Here is a 23,157-nt window from a genome sequence, read left to right as displayed (position 1 = left end):
GCACAGTGGCACTCAAACTTGTACGTTTACATCGTAAGAGACATGAAAGGCTCAAAAAGAAAAACAAAATTTGCAATACTGCTTTTTAACCTCAATGTTTGGCTTAAATAATATCTAGCAGTAACAGATCATAATTTATGCATGAAAAAGCAGTGGCAATCAAAGGTATATCAGTGACTGCAGTGATATTGGATTTTCCAGCCAGTATCTTTCATAAGCATTACATTCACTTAAAAATATTTAAAACTAGAAGCATTAAGTAAATATTAAACAGGTGTTAATAAAATGTGTTTGTTGATTCTTTGTTCAAATGATAAAATATTATTAAAATGTGCGATCCCAGAGAAAGTAGAACAGAAATTTAACTCTATTAATATGGTAAACTGAATTTTTGAGAAAATCTGACTCAATTTCTACTTTCTTTCTGAACATGGTAAGTTTATGTCTAGGCAGATCTAGTTATACATTCTGTCCAGTGGCTAATATTTATAAAGATGTGATGTTGGCAAATCCCAGCAATTATAATTATTTTCACAGAATGTATTCTGTTTAGTTTCATAAGCTGTATGTAATATTTTATTTAACACATTTTTGAAGTCCATATAAAATGGAACTTGCAAACTACTTAGGAATAGCTAGTTATGGCTGAACTGCCAGTAAAAATGACACCAGAAGTGATAAATATGAGTGAATAGGGAAAATGAAGTTATCTATTTATCCTAGGAAAAGCATATATGCTACTTAAGTTTAAAGACTATAGGTCACGGTGAGTTCACGTAATTATAATCTTTTTGGCAACATATGGCCTTGACATGTCTATACAACCACTTGCATTTCTCTGCTAAAGAAATGAGGGGGGGAAAAAACCAGAAAAAGTTTGGATAGACATTTTCAAGGAAAAGGTTTGAGGAAAACATTGTTACTGGCACAAAGCAACAATGTAATTTTAAAGCAGTACAAAAATAACCATTAAGATTTTCGATTACTATGGCATAGTAAAGTTCTATTTTAACAAAACCAATTAAGCATTAAGAATTTTAAATGGTTGTAGCTATTTTTAAATTACAATTCATTCTTTACTTTTGAGGTCATACTTAGAATTCAGCACTGATGTTAAACACATACAAACCACTAAAATGAAAAAGTTATATTACTGAAAACAAGAAAAAGGATATCATTCCAAAACCAGAAAAACCATGTCACATACATCCAGAATTTAGTTGCCAGGTATATTCCAAGAGGCAGTGCACTATGCATAGAGTGATCAAAGAATGATCTGTAAAACAACAGAAGTGATGTCATCACACAGTATGTTCTTTCATAAGTCATTTAAATTCAGTATCAGCACACATGAAAAACCTCCTTTTATGTAACACATTAAACAACAATTATATCTCCATATACTGTTAGTAAAAGATTTTGCTTCTGGAAGTCTTCAGAGCCTGTAGAAGTCCCATTTTTCAAGTTGCCCTGATGCAGAAGGATGTATGAGAGGCAGTTAATGTCACTCCTCAGATGGTCAAAGTGGCAACAATGGTGTAATATAAGACACAAGGGAAGCAGGGCTGATATGAATATTTAATCAAACATAACGTTAATGTTTTATTCTATCCCTAGGTCAATACATAAACTCTTACAAAACCAATTTTAAACCTAGTCTAAAATAAGATGGTAACAGTTGGACTCAATCTGCAGAATAAGTCTTGACTCAAATGACTGGTCCCCATTTTCCTCTATGCTTATAGACATCATATCATTTCCTGTTCATAGATTCCAAGACCAAAAGAGACCACTGTGATAATTTAGTCTGACCTTCTACATAACAGAGGTCATAGAACTTCTCCAAAATAATTTTGGGGCATATCTTTTAGAAAAACATCCAATCTTGATTTTAAAATTGCCAATGATGGAGAATCCACGACAACCCTTAAACTGTTCCAATGGTTAATTATCCTCACTGTTAAAAAATTATGCCTTATTTCCAGTCTGAAGTTCCAGCTATTGGATTGTGCTATATCTTTCTCTGCTAGATGCAAGAGCTCATTATCAAATATTTTCCCCCATGTAGGTATTGATAGACTATGACCAAGTCACCTCTTAATCTTCTCACTGTTAAGCTAAATAGATACAGCTCTTGGAGTCTATTACTATAAGGCATGTTTTCTAATCCTTTAATCATTCTCGTGGCTCCTCTCTCAACCCTCTCCAATTTATCAACATCCTCCTTGAATTGTGGGTACCAGAACTGGACACAATCCAGCAGGGGTCCCACCAATGACAAATACAGCTCCTACTTGGGATTCCCGTTTATGCATCCAAGGATTGCATTAGCCCTTTTGGCCAGAGAATCACACTGTGAGCTCATGTTCAACTGATTATCCACCACAACCCCTTAATCTTTTTCAGAGTCACTGCTTTCAAGGAGAGAGTCCCCTATCATGTAAGTATGGCCTGTATTCTTTGTTTATAGAGAGAGAGATTTACATTTAGACATATTAAAATACATGTTGTTTGCTTATGCCCATCTTACCAATGACCTGTTCTCATTATTTACCATCCCACAATTTTTGTGTCATCTGCAAACTTTAACAGTGATGATTTTATGTTTTCTTCTAGGTCATTGATAAAAATGTTAAATAACATATGGCCAAAAACTGATCCCCGTGGGACCCCACTAGAAAACATACCCGCTCAATGATGATTTCCCATTTACAATTATATTTTGAGACCTATCAGTTAGCCACCTGAATTTTATAAATTACATGTGTAATCAGTGATTAGGCTCTTCACTTTTTACCACAGAAACATCAATTAAAAAAAATAAAGAGGCATTCAGTCTTCTGTATAATCAACAAAAATCTTTGACTTGATTATTTTGAAGTTGCTCACACAAATGTCATGTTGTCTTAATCAGTGACTCAAAATATTTTTAGTAGGATAACATGCTTAGATTATAATACAATACTTCATATGCCACTAACACACCATTTTAGAACTGTTGATGAAATGGAGAAGTCTTAACAAATGTTTACTCTAAAGCCACATGCTGACAGCAGTTAGAAATCACTGCTAAAGAGCTCACTCAGCAATATTCACATTACTGTTATTTTAATAGAGTTTGAAGTGAATTCCTAGCCAAGAGCATGGATAGCAGTTGTGAATTACATTTACACAAGAGATTCCAATGTCAGAGGTATTCAAGAAACCCATATAACACAAAATATATATATTTAAAACTATCTAAAAAAGGAAACATATATGCCTTGTTTTCCTCAGTCTATAGTTATAACAAAAATGTCCGTTTTCTTCTATCTCTTGCTTTTCTCTCATTACAGCTTCAGGCAGAGATTCTTAACGGAAATATTATCAGAAGGAAAACAGTTAAGTCAGTTTTCCATTTCATTTAATTCACTTATTTCTATGACAGGAAGCTAGTTCTTCAATTAAGCCAAAAAGAAATTTAAACACTGCATATAAGCCAGCTAATTCTCAAGAGCTGTCCTGAATTCCAGCTAAGAATATCTATGAAAACATTTACCATTGGAAAACAATCTCAACTATACATATTGTGACAGGGTCAGGCCAGAAGGCTACAAGAGAGTGGTTGAAGGTAGTTATATTAGTTCCAGGTTAAGCAGGTCCCTCTTCCCTGGGTAAGATAACAGGGACTATTCCAGAACACTCAGGAATTTTCTAGAACTAATTAAGGCAGGCAGGCTAATTAGGACACCTGTAGCCAATTGGGAAGCTGCTAGAATTAATTAAGGCTAATCAGGACACCTGGTTTAAAAAGGCTCTCACTCCAGTTAGTGAGGTGTGTGTAAGGACATGCTGCTGGAGGACTGAGGAGTACAAGCGTTAACAGACATCAGGAGGAAGGTCCTGTGGTGAGGACAAAGAAGGTGTTGGGAGGAGGTCATGGGGAAGTAGCCCAGGGAATTGTAGCTGTCGCGCAGCTGTTCCAGAAGGCATCTAGACAGCTGCAGTCCACAGGGCCCTGGGCTGGAACCCGGGATAGAGGGCGAGCCTGGGTTCCCCCCAAACCTCCCAACTCCTGATCCAACACAGGAGGTTCCACCAGAGGGGAAGGTCTCTGGGCTGTTCCTCGACCCACATGGTGGATCAGCAGAAACTGCTGGGATTGTTCTTACTCTTTTTCCCCATACTGGCCAGCGATGAGGTTATCTAAGTGAACAGCAGATTTGAGCCACGAAAGTGGCCAAACTGAGGGTTACTGTGAATCTCTGAGGCAAGCAAAATCCGCCAATAAGCGCAGGACCCACCAAGGTAGAGGAGGAACTTTATCACAATATAAAATGATGGAGTCTAAATTAGCTGTTACCACTCAAGAAAGAGATCTTGGAGTCATTGTGGATGGTTCTCTGAAAACATCCTCTGAATGTGCAGTGGCAGTCAAAAAAGCAAACAGAATGTTGGAAATGATTAAGAAAGGGATAGATAGTAAGACAGAAAATATCATATTGCCTCTATATAAATCCATGGAATGCCCACATTTTGAATACTGCGTGCAGATGTGGTTGCTCCATCTCAAAAAAGATATATTGGAATTGGAAAAGGTTCAGAAAAGGGCAACAAAAATGATTAGGGGCATGGAACAGCTTCCATATGAGGATAGATTAATAAAGCTGAGACTTTTCAGCTTGGAAAAGAGATGACTAAAGGGGGATATGATAGAGGTCTATAAAATCATGGCTGGTGTGGAGAAAGTAAATAAGGAAGTGTTATTTATTCCCCCTCATAACACAAGAACTAGGGGTCACCAAATGAAATGAATAAGCAGTAGGTTTAAAACAAATAAAAGAAAGTATTTCTTCACACAACGCACAGTCAACCTTTGGAACTCTTTGCCAGAGGACATTGTGAAGGCCAAGACTATAAACAGGGTTCAAAAAAGAAGTAGATAAATTCATTGAGGATAGGTCCATCAATGGCTATTAGCCAGCATGGGCAGGGATGGTATCCCTAGCCTCTTTTGCCAGAAGATGGGAATAGGTGACAGGGGATGGATCACTTGATAATTACCCGTTCTGTTCAGTCCCTCTGTGGCACCTGGCATTGGCCACTATCGGATGACAGGATACTGGGCTAGATGGACCTTTGGTCTGACCCACTATGACCATTTTTATGTTCTTATGAAATTTTTTTAGCCTACTTGTCACAGAATCGGTCAGTCACTGGGAAGTGGGCCATTCTAGGACACACCTCAAGGTTCCTCTCCACAATCCTGAACAACTTAAACAACCTTCCCACATCCTGCCTTCCATCAGACCCACATAAAATAGTCACCTTCCTCCAATGTTCCCTCTAATTTTTTCCATCCACGTGCAGAATGAATTTTGTTATGTGCACCATATCGAGGTAATGTGCGGATGTGTGCCACCAGTAGAAACAAAAAACCTAGATATATATTTTTAAAAAGTTACCATAGGGATAATTACTCCAGCCAGGAGAGGTTAGGCATTTTAGAACTCACTACTCAAACAATTAAATTTAAGTGTAAGAGAAATAAAAATTATGAAATGCACAGATCAGTCAATTAATTAAAAGAACACACTTTGAAAGAAGTATCAAGAAGTAACAACAATAACAATACAAGTATGTGTTGGGAGGTGAGAGAGAGTCAGAGACATACTGTGTGTGTGTGAGGGAGGGGGAGAGAGAGAGACATACTGTGTGTGTGTGTGTGTGTGCGTGTGTGTGCGTGTGTGTGCGTGTGTGTGTGTGACAGACAGACAGTGTGTGTATGTGTGACAGACATACTGTGTGTGAGAGACCGACAGACATGCATTGCCCCTTTAAGTAGATTGGCACTTACCAGGCTGAAGCCTGCTTGTTCAGACAAAGCAGCAGCCACCAGCAAGCTCCCTCTGTCCCACTCCTGAGCCCTGTCGTGTCCTGTTCCCCAGCTCTGTGGAGATGGGGTACGGGGCGGGGGGACACCCTGACATCAGCACCCCCCTTCTACTCCCCGACTCTGGACAGCAAGCAGGAGGTTCCCGGGAGCAGCTGGCCAGGGGCTCCAATGCAGAGGGCAGGAGCAGCAGGTGCCTTTCCCCTCGCTGCCGTGAAGTGCGTGGCACTTGATAGACTGCTGAACGGCCACGCAGCTTAGAGGGAACTTAGCCATCATCCACATCACACATTTACACCAAGGGGATTCCCTGGTGGGGATACTCATCTTTAGAAAAATCTTGCTTTATGATTAAAAGGGAAAAGGAAGATTAGTTCCCCCCCTCCCCCCAAAAAATTTACTTCTGGGGTGCTTTATAATCAGTTTGTAAACTGCTAGGTTTCCCTCTTGAAATTAGCATGCTTCAATCAGAGTTCTGACACAGAAATAAAACAGACACTAGGACTGAGGAACCCTATAAGTCTCAAAGGCAACTTTGGAGAGAATGAAAAGCTTACTGATGTGGCAACTGTGAAAAGTAAAAACTACTTTTTCATAAGTAATTATTACATGAATGCTAAATATATCTAGCACAGTACGTGTCCTACAAACTACCTACAGGATAGACTGAAAGGGCTTCCAAACATCTTTCTTAGGAAAACCAGCTACACATGTGTTTGCTAAACTTTCCTGAATACTTACTTACAGATTGATCTGGGAGTTTGTTTTTAAGTTAAGAATTTAGAATGCTATGTAAGCTTATCTAGACACCACCATAGGATTCAGATAAATATTGTAGCAGTAATATTATATTGTAGCCATCCAATAAAATATTCTTTCCTTAAAAAATAAACAAGGAAGCTAAATACAAACAGGTTAATTTAATAACATTACAATTATAATGAATCAATAGAAAGTAAGGACTTCAAATGTAAAGGTATTTTGTACCCAAAATTTACATTGAGAGTTTTCTGTTCTAATTTGGTAACCTGTTGTTTGCTCTATGGTATTGAGACAAAATTGGTGTATCAAACCTGTATTAAACCTGAAAACTAACAAAATTATTTAAGTCTAAAGAAAAAACCCCTTATAATTATTTGGATTAATTAATTCTAGTTGTAATTTCCCATCATTTTAAGTGCCTGTGAAACATATAGTATGGCAGCATTAATATTACAGAACACATTAACTTCTCTTCTTACAGTATATAAGAACCACTGATAATTATATAAAAAGGCAAAGAAACATGTAACAATAATAACTTGGTATACACCTGGTTTGAACTTTAACCCAATCACCAATTCTCACATCCTTTCAACCTAACTCATTCACATATCCACTAGCCTACTCCCACAAGCTCACTCACCTGTTTACCAAGACACCCAGTAAGAACAATCCCAGGTTCTGTTCCACTATCTTGCTGTCCGACCATCACCACTTTATCACCAAAACATTTCTGTCAGCTGCTAATACCCACCCTTCAATGGCTAAGAGAATATTCTTTATTACCTCTCCTGTACCCAGAATGGGAGAAAGAAACTTGTACTACATCCTTGACTTACACAATTATGTTTCTCTTCCAGTCAACTGTTATCCATGCATTAACTTGCTTTTCTTCTCAGTTTGTCTTAGATTCTCACTAGAAAGACAAGGTGGGTGAGGCAATATCTTTTATTAAGAGACAAACTTTCTCTTTACCAACAGAAGTTGGCCCAATAAAAGATATTACCTCACTCACCCTTTTTTCTCTAATATCCTGGGACCAATATGGCTACAATAACACTGCAAACAACAACAGATCATATCCTTACTGTTATTTAAATTTGTTTTTAAAAAGAGAGGTTACTTACCAGTAACTGCTGTTCTTTGAGAGTGTCGCCTCTGTGTATTCACACTTGTGGGATTGGCACCTCTAGTCCAAGATAGGGGAGTCTACCAATGTCACTGGGTCTTTACTGACCCTGAAGCAGAACTGGAAATAATGGGTGTTGTCCTTGGCAATAATGAGACCTAGTTGGGACTTACTCCCTTTGTATAACAAATACTGCCAGACTTATACCCAAGACATTTGTGCTGCTGAACAAAAATTCTGTTCAAATAATCTACCTGGACATAGTATCAGAGGGGTAGCCGTGTTAGTCTGAATCTGTAAAAAGCAACAGAGGGTCCTGTGGCACCTTTAAGACTAACAGAAGTATTGGGAGCATAAGCTTTCGTGGGTAAGAACCTCACTTCTTCAGATGCAAGATGTCTTGCATCTGAAGAAGTGAGGTTCTTACCCACGAAAGCTTATGCTCCCAATACTTCTGTTAGTCTTAAAGGTGCCACAGGACCCTCTGTTGCTTTTTACCTGGACATAGTTTTTCTCTGGCAAATAAGTTTTGGTTTTGAACAAAGGGAGAGAGTCTTGCAGGTTAGGCAACCAGCTTTCAACTCCAGAACCATGATGTGCAGACAACTCCTAGAGAGTCCACAAACCTTGAAAAGACTGAAAAACAAGAAGAACATGCCAGTCCACTATGTGGAAATAACACACTAAAGGTAAAGGAGGTGAGAAGAGAATCCCCCTAATAAGCTTGTGCTACTTTCACCTTTTGCATTTTCTATGAACCGAGACATAAATGGGTCAGGTGTAAGTAGAAGAAGAAGCAGTACCTTTGCTATCAGTCTTATGGAGGCACAGACATAGCCTGGATGGCAGTATCACCCAGTTACATTGTTACGGAACACGTCTGTGGATCAAAGTCTAGACACTAGTGGAATCAGGGGCTCATTGCCACTTACACTATATACCAAACCACTTCAGGCAAGTGGCTTATCAGAGTCAATCTGCTGAAACCTCAACACCAAACTCAGTCAATCTAAATGGATCCAAAGACCAGGTAGATCTTAGGGGAGGGCAAGCAGGATGGTTGCCGTGGGTGCCAACTTTTGGGGGTGCCTCATCACTACGCCTGTTTCCCCCCCCCCCCCCCCAGCTGCTCAGGGGGCACCAAAAACATTTACTGTCCTGAGAGGAAAAATATCTAGGACCAGCCCTGCTGAGGACCTAATGTCATTTATACTAGTACTGGATCACTTCACTGAGAAGTTCATCAGAGTCCAGGATGCTGGATTCTAAGCACTGGACTCGGTCAATATGGAGGATCCAGAGATCTGAATATGCACTGAACCACTCCTAGTTCTCTAGTCTATGATGCCAAAATTTTGGTGCCAGCGCCAACACTTCAGCACCAAATTAGGTAGACCAGTCCAGACCTGTGGACTCTGGTACTTTGAAGGTGCCAGAACGTTGGTACCGAATTATGCCAATCCAGCCAGAGCCATATCTAAGAGACTGAGACCAAGGCACTGAATTGGATCAATCTGGAGGAATCCGGGGATCTCGGTGCCAGGTTGATGGTTTAAGAATCTTGGAAATGACTCTGTCAGCCAATTAAGACTGAGGACTTGGAAAATATGTAAGCCAGACACAGAGACACTTAGGCTAGCACATTGCCAGACTTAGCTGACCAGGCCTGAGGAATCTCCTTTAGCAGTAGGAATGTGTGAGGCAGCCCTCGTGGTCCACATAGTTCTAGATGACACCTATGCAAGACGAATACCATTTCTTCTTTGTTCTTTTAAATAAAGAAACCCATAGTGACAATTTAACTAAAACAAAAACAGCCCTGAAAGAGAAGAAAAGCTCTGAGAAAAGAAGCGAGGATGCTGCATGTGACCCAAACTCACGACCTCTTTGGCAGTTAAGAAGGAACTGAGGGACAGTTTTATACCTTTGAAATCCTCCACATGGGGAGAAAGAGGAAGAAGAAAGTGGCCACAGAGGACACTGGGTCACCCAATGCCAGGGAGCACCAAGCTCACATGTGGGAATATGCAGAGGCTACTCAAAGAATATAATGTATAGTACTGAGAAGTAGATTAAGAGTCAAACAATCCATATACTTTGCAAGTCCTCTGGAGAGCTATGGAGGATACTGATATTTACAGTAATTATTCAAAACATAGTACATAATTCTTTTAGTGACTGGATGACAGATTTAAGACAACTGATTTAAAATAACTAATAAAAATAACCTCTTCTGGCCACAGCAATAATTCCTGATGTTGTATCCCACTTTGTATCAGTTTCTGAATGACTTTCTAACTGTCTCAGAATTTTAATTCTGAACAGTAATTAATTTTTATTAACCTATTTACAATTCTACCTTACTCCTCCTAGCCCCCTCTAATAACGTTCCTCTTGACTGTTCCATTCACAGTTTACACCAATGGTTTAAAAGACATTCAGTACCCTCCCTCTGGAGACTGAATGTTTCTCTGCTCCTAGCCTTATTAGCTCAGCGCCTTTCATCTAAAATTAATTCAAAGGCTATATTTCTGAGATGACAGAGCATTAGAAAGCCAAATCACACAGACCTTTTTCTGAAATGTAACAGTGATAAAACAGAAGTTCTTGCAAAGAATGCTATATATCCAAAAGATGTATATAGATCTGTCAAAGAAATCTAGTACAACTTTTATTAAGTAAATGAACAAGACATATATTAAAACATTTGTCTGGGTGTACTAGATTGAAAATGCTGCCTTATAAAATACTTACTTTGAAAGAAACTGTACCATAGCCCATACACCACCATACATTAGCCCTTTAATGAGCCACGAATCAACATCTAGGTCTGCTATAAACCCAACCAGCCAAATAACTAGGAATGGAGTTCCTAGCATCACCTTCTGACGAAATTCCTGCACAGAAACAAATATTTCAGTAAGCAATTTACAGTTCTTGTAGGAAATGGTTACACAATCTAACCAAAACAGTCATAACAACTCATTTAAGGCTAAGAGCCTTAGTATGGTATGGGAGAAAAAAAGCTACTTTTCTAAATTTATTTTTCTTCTCTTTAGCATGCTCATACTATGGAAGCCATTTCTTTCCTAAATGGAAACTAGAGATTTCCTACTAAAAGATGCCTTGATTTATCTTCTAGCATCAGTGATTAGTCAAACAATTTTCATGTGTAAAATGCTGTTATATTCAATTAGACTAGTTAAAGACAGAATTAATAATTCATAATTTTTGAATAAATCAAGTAACACGGTTGACCTCTGTAGATAGTTGCCAATTTGAACAACTCAAGTATGTTTTACACACTAAGAAAAACAAATATAAAAGCCATAATGCAATTAGGTTGGAAGTTATAGATGAATTAAGAAAGTAATTTATTTAAAACATGGAAGATTGTAAAATCATTTGCAGCATTGCATACTGAAATCTAGTTAAGTGTAGATTGATAAATAAGGGGTAAAAGCAACTATAGTAAAGTGGAGTGGAAAATGGCTAAAAAGAGTACCATGAGGTTCCACATTTGTCTCTCAATGACCTTCATATCAAAAATGCTAAGTTTAGAACTAAAAAGATTTTATACTTACCATAGTTGCAAACTCACTCTGGGATATAAAGTCAAGTTATGTTCTTTCCCACTAGCAAATTATCTCCAGTAACCTTTACCCAACTAAAATATATTTTACGTGTAGCACCGGAGCTACTGAGATGTACAGCTCTATACCAGGGGTTGGCAACCTTCTAGAAGTGGTGTGCCGAGTCTTCATTTGTTCACTCTAATATAAGGTTTTGCATGCCAGTAATACATTTTAATGTTTTTGGAAGGTCTCTTTCTATAAGTCTATAATATATAACTAAATTATTGTTGTATGTAAAGTAAATAAGGTTTTTAAAATGTTTAAGAAGCTTCATTTAAAATTAAATTAAAATGCAGAGCCCCCCGGCCCGGAGACCCCGGGCAGTGTGAGTGCCGCCGATTGCCAATCCCTGCGCTATACATCTTTGAGGTAAATATTCTCCAGTTGGAATTTAGTGAACAATTCTGCTGATCATGCTCGAGTGGGAACAAAATCCAGCTCACTATCATAATCCTAGGGCAGGGGTGGGCAAACTTTTTGGGCCGAGGGCCACATCTGGGTGGGGAAATTGTATGCAGGGCCGGGGCAGGGGGTTGGGGTGCGGGAGGGAGTGCGGGGTGTGGTGTGCAGGAAGGGGCTCAGGGCAAGGGATTGAGACAGAGGAGAGGTGCAGAGTGCAGGAGGGGGTTCAGGGCAGGGGTGCGGACTGCGGGAGGGGGCTCAGGGCAGGGGGTTGCGGTGCACAGGGGTGCAGGGTGCAGCAGGAGGCTCAGGGCAGGGGGTTGGGGTGCACAGGGGTGCAGGGTGCAGCAGGAGGCTCAGGGCAGGGGGTTGGGGTGCAGGAGGGGTGCGGAGTGTACGAGGGGGCTCAGGGCAGGGAGTTGGGGTGCAGGAGGGGTGCGCATATGGTGCAGGCAGGGGGCTTAGGGCAGGGAGTCAGGGGGCGGAGTGCAGGAGGGGTTCGGGCTCCAGGGTGGCAGCCGCACGCACCGGGGCCAGGGCAGGCTCCCTGCATGCCTGCCCTGTCCCCGGCCCCGCGCCTCTTCAGGAAGCGCTGCGGCCCCTGGGGGAAAGGGGCCGGAGGGCTCCGCGTGCGCTGCCCTTGCCGTGCCTCCAGGTACCTCCCCCAAAGTTCCCATTGGCCATGGTTCCCCATTCCCAGCCAATGGGAGCTGCGGGAGGCGGTGCCTGGAGGCAAGGGCCAGGGGGACACAGGGAAGTTGGGCCAGCTGCTGCTGAGAGCAGCGCGGGGTCCGCGGCGCCACGGGGGGGGCAATCCCTGGGCCGGACCCAAAGCCCTGAGGGGCCGGATCCGGCCCGTGGGCCGTAGTTTGCCCACCCCGATCTATAATGTATTCCATCCATTCTCCCTCTGAAAGATTTTAAGTCAGTAAACACCACTCAGCTCAGGTCATGTGTAATGCTACAATATTCTTCCTGTGCACAGACTTAAAAAATGAGCCTAGGTTCTAAATTGTCATTCCCTGGGTAACAAAAGATTAAAATGTCATTAGCCCACCAGGCCAGCACACTATAAACAATTTTTAAAAGCAGTTCATTTTTGTAGAAAATGTATGTTTTTGTTAAATTGAGCTGCTTATTTTTAAAGCTGACAGATGAATTGTTTATCCATCAAACTAATACCACTGCCAAGGTTAAATATTCCAATTAGGATTCTACCTTAAGATCAAATAAAAAGCCTTTGAAAACTAGGGAGCTTCATATGCCACCGTATGCAGTCAGCCTCCATGTTGCTTCACTCTGTCATATAACACTCACCAGCAGTTATACAGGAGAGCAAAGTTTAGGAAATAGCCTGAAACTTCAATTATCTGAGGGTGATTGAATATCAGATTTGTCAAAGTATCTTGGTTCTCCGCAGGAAGAGTACTGCACTGCTCCTAAGGCACTCTCCCTGCTGCTCAGTCAATGCAATAGCATTGTCGTTGACCATTGGAAAAAACTACAAGGTTGCTATGGCAGTGATATAGAAGATAAATAGAAGAAGACGATACGAGATAATCCCAGAACTGAAACGTGAAAAAGTTCTTGTTAATATCTATCTACACGAGCTCTCCTGCCATGTCGGCCACTGTAGTGTTGAAGCACCTTTTTTGAAAAGGGAGGAATATGCCAAAAATATGGTTTTACATGAAAAATGTGCGGTTTCTTCTCACCTTATCAGCCTTTAGCTTTCTGAGAAATGATGGATTGTCATATCCCTTTGCCTGTCTTGCCTCCTGTAAGTGGTTGATCATCCAAACATTTTTTCTCTGTTTTGCCAAATCAAGTGGTGATTCTCCCTGCCAGGAGTTTGAAAAATGGGAGAATTTTAATTTAAAAATAAAAAGTACTCAGAACAATTTTACTTTTAAAATAGAAAATCACACATAAAAATCATCATCATACTGAAAAGACATTAAATAATATTCTGGTATTATTTCACTCCGATGCTTATTTTGACACCAAATAGGCTGTTCATTCCCTCCAGTCTTTTTCTTTTCACTTCCCTTATAACTACATGAGTGATGAACACAATGCTAAATCCATGCTCATGACATAATTTCTATGCCTCAAATGCGGCAACAACTGTTGCCTTTAGGGATCCTCTGGCATAACAAATCTGTGTTTATATGTCCTGAACACTCAGTCCCCTTATCTTTCTTTCCCCCTCAACTATTGACAGGCAGCAGAAACTAAACCAAAAAAATATGCATTTGTTGCCCACTGGATCATGGAAACTCTCCACTGCATATGATTACTCCTCTACCTCGAGGAAGACATCATCACCAGAAGTCTCTAGTACTACAATTTGTTTTCTGTGAGAAAAGTTTCTCACAATTTAATATTACTAGGTCAGCCCCAGCCTTTGTGGTCCTAGGAAGAAAATGGAAAAGGACAGAAAGTATATTGATTGCTGGCATCCAGTTTATCCTACCATTATGAGGTCCTTATGCTTGGCTTGTGCCAGGTTCTTCACTTATCTTGAAGGGTCCCAAGGCAGCAATGACATTGTTCTAGTTTCTCTCTCACTGCACACTCAGGAGCGGAGTTAGAGAGAGAGAGAACTAAATGGATTTCCATCCACAAAGATTGACATCTGTTTTCTACTCCAAGAAAAAGAGCTAAGTGAAAATTCGTGACTAGGGTCTGATGTTATAGCGGAGGCAAGAGACAACCAATTGCAGGTACCTCCAGCTCCAGTTTCGCATTTGACTCCTCCTCTCTTCTACTGGAGTTAACTCCCCTCCTAAACAAAGCATTCATGGAGGCTTGAAAAATAGCTGAATCCTCCATCACTCGGCCATGCCTAAAAAAAAATGAGACAGGTACCAGAAACTGAAGTTACCCAGAAAGGGCACAGTGTACTAGCAACTGAGGAGGAGCTTTTCAAAGGCACATAGGACAGTCACCTAACTACCATTGAAAATCAATTGGAGTTGGGCACCTAACTTTCATTTGAGCCTTTGAAAGTCTCATCCTGAGTCTCCGTTAAGGGATTAAGTAGTACATAATGGAAACCCTGAAGTGGATTTTTGTGGCTCCTCTGGGGAGTTTCCTTCCACTTCCTATGTATGAGGTGTTGAGCCAGCCTAGCCCATCAGAAAACTTACACCAAAAGTTATCCTTATCCTCATTGTTATTCAATCAGAGCATTAAAATATAGGTTAAACTAGCTCAACCCTCTGAGGAAATAGAAAAGTTTGGGGATCAACCATGGTGAATACCCTGTCTAGTCACAGATCTACTGGTTTCTTGGATCACTAATCTCTGGAAAACCCCGAGACACTAATTTTTTGGTGTCATTTTACGTATCCAAACTATAAAAATTACCTGTGGACAAGTAATCCCCTCTGGGAGTTGTTCTAAGTAAATCCTGCGGTTGCCTCAGGGTCCAGCTGAGCATCCCTTCTACTAGAGGGCCATGTGACACCTAGTGACTGCCTAGATAAAAAGATTGCAGGAGCTTTAAAGAAATCTTTTCTCTATATTTCTAATCAATTGGCCATTTTAGTGTATTCCTTTTATTAATATGGAGGCATGACTGATTTATTAAATACATTTTAATATTTATAACCAACATCAGGGATCTCAATTCTGGTCTATCAATACACTTATCTCTGTGCCAGCAAGTAATAACTATTTAGCTTGATGTGTTTCATCATGTGTGATCTTAATGATCGGAAGAAAATAATAGTCTAAGGGCACATTAACAGGACATTCATAGTCAAGCCTTTAAAAGACATGACTGAAACCTCATTGCAAGAAAACACATCAAGGATCCACTCCAAGATTCACTAGTAGATTCAGTTAATTCCTCTTTCAGTAAATGCTCTCCTTATTTTAGAAATTCACGATTAGATAGCATAATTATTACTTTGGAAATGGAAGACATTACAAGTACTCAAATAAGAATTCCACTGATTTGTTCTAATTGACAAAATAGTTCCCTCATCTATGAGACTACCCGAATCCGTTCAATAAATTACGGGTAAAAATACTGGATAACTGTGAGAGAATCATTATAACATGGGGTTACTGCCTAAGATTCAGTCCTTTCTCTCAGTAATGAAAGTCATTCCATCTCCATTCCAATCCAATCCTCAAAGGAAAGAATATGATCTTACCACCAGGAAGAGTTATTTATCTTATTTTTATTGTTCAGTGTCTAAACGGACAACCCCATATTAATTAAATTAGAAATGGCAAATTGATGCTATGATATCAATCCAGGATACTGCCTAGTGTCATCAGATCTCCAAGATGTGTGTCTTCATGTTTCTAAATATCAAGCTCATCAGATTCATTCTAGAAGCTTTTCCATTTCAGTATAGAGCACTGATTTTTTTCCCTACTGTCTCTTGATCATTAACCAAAATCCTGGAGGTAGTCTTTCTGTTCAAAATAAAACCAGTGCCTTACTTGGATGACTGGTTCTGACATGGGTCAACTCCCTCAAAAAAGCTTAGGGGGTAGTGCGATGTCATTTACTAACATTTTTAATGCCTGGAGCTGACTGCAAACTTTTCAAAAAGCTTGAGCTCATTTGTAACATTTCACTCTCTAACTAATCGGGAAATAAGATGGGTTTTCCATCCAGGGGATTCAAGAAATACTTAAGTTATACAACATTTTCAGTCAATTAAAGAAGCTCTCTGAGGAAAGGACTTTACTAGGCAGGGTTATGGATATGTCCAAATCACAATCTGTTCCACATCAACAGTTGAGAATTGACAAAAGGTCTGAAAAAAATCAAAATCTGATTTACAGATAATTAGCTATGATTAAAAAGGCAGGAAAATCTAAAGTCAGAGCATTAGTCAACAGAAAAAGTGGGAACAAGAGGAGGCTGACTGTGGACCAATTTTCTTCTATTATGGACAGCATCAACTTAGTTTAAACCTACATTTCTAAAACAAAATTTTATTTTGAAAACTCTGTTGCTATTTTGAAAATGTTCCTGTAACAGAGAGCCAGATTTTTGTGACCAGGCCTCCTCAAACTCAATAAGGGGAACCTACAAATATAAAAGAGAAAGAACAGTTATTTACTTTACAGTAACTGTTGTTCTTTGAGATGGTGTAGTCAGTGTGGATCCTCATGTAGGTATGTATGTGCCTTGCGTGCAAGACTGGATTCTATAGAACAGCAGTATCTGTTGGAACCATGCATGAGCCTGTGCCTCCTTTTGCATCCAGGCAAGGGAATCAAGGGAGAAGCGGCTGCAAACCTCTCTCAGTTCCCTTGCAATTCAAAGCCTGTGGTTGCTGAGGACTCAGAGTGGGGCAGGAGGGAGGGTTGTGGAGTCCGAACTGCCATCTCTAAGAACCACAATTACTAAGGGGTTAAGTAACCAGTCTTTCTTCCTGGACTATGAGTCAGCATAGATCCACTGTACAAGACTGGCAAGCAGTACCCTTTTTGGTTGGCAGGATGAGAATTATCAGCTGCATCAGTCCATTGCTCTGCCATATTTGGCATCTGCTCTGGCAGTTAAGTCCAATGCATATTGCTTGTTAAAAGTCAATGGGTCCACATTGCTGCTTTGCAGATATTGGAAACTGGCACACTCCTGAAGCAGGCTTGATCCTCCATGTTCAGTCGGAGAGATATCCCAGCTAAATGGTAACACAGCGAGATACAGTGTTATCCACTTAGATCTCTATTCTCTATGATGAGATGGCCTGACATTTAGACTGATTGTCTACAGCCAAAAATAAACAGGGAGACAGCCTGGATTGTTTGATTCTGTCAATGTAGTTAATCAAGGTTCTGGAAATTTCCATTGAAGTTTAACTTCTTCTCTCTTAGTGAAAAGAGGGGTTTGGGGAAGAAGACAGGTAGGATGACTGACTGATCCAGATGGAATTTTGAGACTACACTAGGGATGAACCAGGGTGAGGTTCCCATTGTCCCTATGAAACGTCATGTTGGGAGAATCAGGCGTAAGTGCTTGGAGCTCGCCCACTCTTCTGGATGAAGTGACTGCAACTAGGAAGACAATCTTCAGAGTGAGATGAACTAAGGGACATTCTGAAAGGGGCTTGAAGGAAGGACCCATGAGTCTCAAGTCTCAGTGTTAACGTTCCAGCCAGAAGCAGGTTCTCTGACTGGAGGGTAAGTATGTAACAGGCCTTTGAGAAACTTTAATACCTCTGGGTGAGAGAAAACTGAACACAACCATCCAGGAGAATGGAAAGTTGAGACTGCTGCAAGGTGGGCCTTAATAGAGCTGAACGGAAGGCTAGAGGCATTATAAATGCAGCAAGTAGTCAAAGATCTGAAGCCTGCAAAGGGACCAGGGCTGGGCCATCCAAATTGAGAACCTTTTCCATTTTGATGATAAATCCTTCTGGTGGATGTCTTCTTTCAGCTCTGTATCAGAATTTCCTGGACATGTTCAAAGTAGTCCGTGTCCGTGGTACATAACTGATCAGCGTCTAGGCCATCAGGTGCAGAGTCTTCAGGACTGGATGGTGAAACTGACCATGGTGCTGTGAGATCAGATCCAGGCAGTCTCGGAGCTGGATCGGTGACTGAATGTCCATCTGCAGCAGATCTGTCAGCCAAAACTACCTCAGCCAGTACAGAGCTACAAGAAAGATTGTGGCTCTTTCTTTTGCTTTTGGAAGACACTCTAGGGATCAGAAAAATAGGTGGAAAGGCATAGAGGAGACCTGGATTCCACTGCAGAAAGAAGGCATCAGGCAATGAAAATGAGCTCGTCCCTTCTGGAGCAGAAATTCTGCGTGACACAAAGATCTATTATGGGAACCTCTAATGATGGGATATAGGCTTTGTGATGGATCTCCACCGGGACCACCCGTGATTAGCAATAGACTATCTGTTCCGGAGGTCTGTCAGGTCGCTGCTCATTCCCAGGTGGTGTAGAGCCATTAGGTATGCCGACACTGCAATGAAAAACCCATGGCTGGCCTGTGCCAGCTGAGTCGGGCTCAGGCTGCAGAACTGTTTCATTGTAATTTAGACTTCCAGGCTCAGGCTGGAGCCCAGGCTCTAGGACAACTGCAAGGTGGGAGGGTCCCAGAGCTTAGGCTGCTGCAGAAACCAAGAAGCCTACACTGCAATGAAACAGCCCCACTGCCCAAGCCCTGCAAGCTCAAGTTGGCTGCCATGGACCAGCCACAGGTGTCTATTTGCAGTGTAGACATACCCATTGAGGTAACCCATTTCAGTGGTACCATGTCCAGAACTTGATGGCCCCTAGAAAGAGAGGAGACAAGCATGCGCCTCCTTGCTTTTTGACATAGTGCATTGCAGACATGCTGTGTATCAGAATCTGCACTGTGGAGTTATGAAGAACATGGAGGGAGACCATGTAGACTAGCTTGATGGCTCTAAGCTCCAGCATGATGTATGTTGTTAAGTGCTGAAGGTTGGAATGTCATTGCCACGGTAACACCATCCAGAGGCTGCTTTGAGCTGTTACAGCTGCTCAGTGTTTCTGTTCGTGGAACTTCAATGTTATTAACACAAGCATAGAATGCGGCTTGCTAATTCAGCAAACCCTGATGTTATTCAGAAATAACTCCAGGCACGGTTCAGTGACAAAGGCACTTGGCAAGGTTTGTTGCCCTTAAGGCACAGTCCCAGCGCCCTGGCTCCATGGTTACAGGTACGCTAAAATGTGAGTGACCTGTGGTAAGGAGCAGTTCAGTCAGCAGCAGGAGTCTCTACTGTCCCCAAGGCCACACAAAGGGTTAAGGCAAGGTACCCCAACATTTATAGACTAAGACAAACAACTTACGTACCGCCTTGCATGTTTCATAACATCCGCTTATTACCTCCCCTGGTACCTTGCTTCCAGATGTCTCAGGCAAAACATCCCTATTCATCATTTCTGTCAAACCCTCTTACCTGGTGTTAGGTCACGAAGTACCTGGGCTAATCTTTTGGAGTGTGTTTACACACATATCCAGTATTTGTTGCTCCTTAGGAATACTTGTGTTTTAGCAACACTAACAATACCTTTGCCAAGGTCATGTATCGGACAGTAAACTTGTAAGGATCTGCTTTAATACATGGCCTGACTTTGGTTCATGGCCTAACTTTGCTGTCTATGGTTCAGTCCTCAGATCTTTCACCAGGCCCAGTGCTCTAGGCTCTCTTTCTCCTACAATGTGGAGACCTATGTCTTCTGAGGAACAGGTCCCCTGAATTTGTAGATGGTACAGATGGGTTTCCCAACCATGCCTGATACATGGATGTTAAAGTTCTTGTTGGGGAGGTGGAAGAGAATGGAATCCTCTCACCATGAACATTCTTGGTTTTCTTCCACCACACCTCAGTTCTGTGATGACATGAGAAGGAACCAAAATATTCTTGTTCAGCTGGGGTCTCAACAGGGAATAGAAAGACCTGAGCCAGAGCTGGGGTGGCCGCAGGTGAAGCCTGGCAAGTGGCATTATGTACATGCACACCGACATATGGCCTAGCAACCACAGACACACCCATACTGTCGCAGTCAGGTTCATTTTTTATTCTGAGTAACAGCAACTGCACCCACAGAAATCTGTCGTCAGGAAGTTATGCTCTCGCCGACCTAGAATTGACCAAGGTTCCTATGAAGTCTTGTGTCTGATGGGATAAGAAACTGTTTTTCATAATTGTCTCAGCTATGCCTCCTGGTGAACCCCTATATGCCAGGCTAACTGCCATCTCCTTCTAGGATCTGCCCTTGATCAATCACTTCTTGATATAAGAATAGATTTGAATGCCCTTCTTTCTGAGATGCGCTGCTACTATTACCAAAGATTGCTATGAAAGACAAAAGTCTCCATCTCTTTAGAGACAGCAACATGGCAAAATTTCAGCAGTTACCCACTTCCAAGTGCTCAAATTTGGGAATCTAACTGGGATGTTACTCCTGGACCTTGATGATAAATTCTTCCCCTCCTGTCTCTGATATTTACTAGTAGGTTTAGTTTTTCAGCTGGTGGCTATCTAGTAAAGTTTTCGAGCCCCACCTCTCCCCCTCTAACTCTCATGCACAATGCAATAAGAAATTAACTTAAAACAGCACCTGAGCCACTATTAGTGATTACAGAATTGCCAAGGATTTGGTATGCATATTTATGATATCTAATCAGCAGAGATCTCCTATAATTCTACTCCTGAAAACCATGCCCCTTTTATAAGAACTACCAAAGCTTACAGAGAGATAGCATAAGGACTAAGTTAGTCCATTAGACCAGCCTAGTAAAGTTAGAGCGACTCTCAAAGTCTAACTCTAAAAATAATTGAGACTGATAATTTGTCACATGGAGGCATATTAAGAGTATTATTCCCAACGTGTACTGCATTACATACAAATTTTATTATTCTTACAAGGGGACACTAGGTAAGAAGTTGCTACCAGCACTCTTTGGGTTCAAAATTTCCTACTATCTGTCTTTACACTAGACATGTAGTTGTGATCCTTTACTGATTCACCTTTACAGAACAGACTACATTTAAAACTCCCTTAAATCTATTGTGCTTATCTGGAGTTTTAACTTTCCCCTGAGAAAGTTCTGTCATACTAGATTAGACATTCAAGAAGATCTCAGTTTTTCTTACCATTGAAAGCATTTTTCTTAAATTGTTTTCCCAGCCTGAAGGGGGATAAACTGCTGGCCCTTCCTCGCAAATTTCCTTTTATAGTGCTCTCGCAAGAAAAAGTTGTTCAAAGACCTGCCCTTACATTCACTCAGAGTTTGCTAAGCTTTTCATTTAAATCACGACATGCCCATGCCTCTTTCCCTCCCTCCCGCCCCCCCAAAGAACACATAGCTTTATACCTGGAGTGAGTGTTAAAGTTGAATATTTAGGCTTTGAGACTGTTTGTACTTTGCAGGAGTCACAAAATGGAGCTATCATTTCCAAAACTCATATTGCCTGATTAGTTCTATAACGTACTAGTAAGGACTATTTATGACAAAAAAAAGTTCCTTGTCTGATTTATATTAAAATTCGTTATGGCAAAGTTATGGATTTGTCCTAGGTAGAAAGAGGAGACACTTCTGTACATGAGATATGTACATGGCCATAGTATGGCTCTCTCACTCCATTATTTTATTAAGTAATACAGAATAGGAGCTTTTGCCGCAAGACTTGGACAGCTGCTGTCTGTTCAGAATCTACCCACACTGTCTACAGAGACCACAGAACTTCACATTAGTGAACCAAATGTGCAATAAGAGTCATGACCATTTGTTTTATGAATCACCCACAATTATCTTATTCTTTCTAATAAATAAGATCTATCTGGCTATTTCATTACACAATAGTTTATCCAGCTTTTTAGGTCAGTGGTTACACATTTTCTTCTATCCATCTGTAGTTCCTTTCTATATTTGACTTTGAAAATCATGGACTAGGGAGTAAGCACCTGTGACAGAGAAAGAATGCCTGTGGAGAACATACCATGATCCAGCAGGTTAAAAGCCTATTTTCTGTCTGACTGCTGCTGCCTCCGAATAACTGAGGAGAGGATACAATATACTGTTCCAGAATAAAGGATATCCCTTTATGATAAGCAATATTTTTGGTGAAGTGATTTATTATATATATATATATATATATATATATATATATATAAACTACATATACACTGCATATATGGTCATTTTATAATTAATAGTTGAAGAAAGTAGCCGCATGTGTGGGCTTGTAAGAGTTGAGGCTGAAAATATAACACATCCATGGTTAACTATACAGGTAACTAGTAGAGTATTACAGCATAGTCATGCAAGCAAATGTGTGAGGCTAGCTCAGAGATGGGCAAACTACGGCCCGCGGGCCACATCCGGCCTGCTGGACCGTCCTGTCCGGTCCCTGAGCTCCTGGCCCGGGAGGCTAGCCCCCGGCTCTTCCCCCGTTGTTCTCCCTCCCCCACAGTCTCAGCTCACTGCGCTGCCGGCGCAATGCTCTGGGTGGCAGAGCAGCGAGCTCCTGGGGCAGCGCAGCTGCAGAGCCGGGGCCTGACCCGGTGCTCTGTGCTGCGCGGCTGCCTGTCCTGGTGCAGCTGTGCCACCAGCCACCGGTGCTCCAGGCAATGTGGTAAGGGGGCAAGGAGCGCGGGGGGGGGGGGGGGGGGGGTTGGATAGGGGGCAGGGGAGTTCAGGGGGTGGAGGTGTGGATAGGGGTCGGGGTGGTCAGAGGGCGGGGAACAGGGGGGTTGAATGGAAGCAGGGGTCCTGGGGGGCAGTCAGGAAGGAGGAGGGAGGTTGGATGGGGCGGGAGGTCTGGGGGAAGGCAGGGGACAGAGAGCAAGGGGGTGGATGGGGCAGGGGTCCCCGGCGGGCCGTCAGGGAATG

The 23,157-nt window shown here is 41.4% G+C and overlaps 1 protein-coding gene across 1 annotated transcript in view; it reads right to left on the bottom strand.

The window, feature by feature from the left end:
• Positions 1–23,157, bottom strand: part of ZDHHC17 (zinc finger DHHC-type palmitoyltransferase 17) — a 125,540-nt gene that overhangs the window by 43,516 nt on the left and 58,867 nt on the right. The window contains exons 8-10 of the mRNA XM_065408882.1: positions 13,516–13,641; positions 10,518–10,660; positions 1,176–1,276 (exon numbers count right to left, since the gene is read on the bottom strand). Of these exons, the coding sequence (XP_065264954.1) occupies positions 1,176–1,276; positions 10,518–10,660; positions 13,516–13,641 (370 nt within the window). The remainder of the gene's footprint in view (positions 1–1,175; positions 1,277–10,517; positions 10,661–13,515; positions 13,642–23,157) is intronic.

Source organism: Emys orbicularis, chromosome 1 (genome assembly GCF_028017835.1).
Source record: "Emys orbicularis isolate rEmyOrb1 chromosome 1, rEmyOrb1.hap1, whole genome shotgun sequence".
Lineage (NCBI taxonomy): Eukaryota > Metazoa > Chordata > Testudines > Emydidae > Emys > Emys orbicularis.
This window is presented reverse-complemented; position numbering and strand designations above follow the sequence as displayed.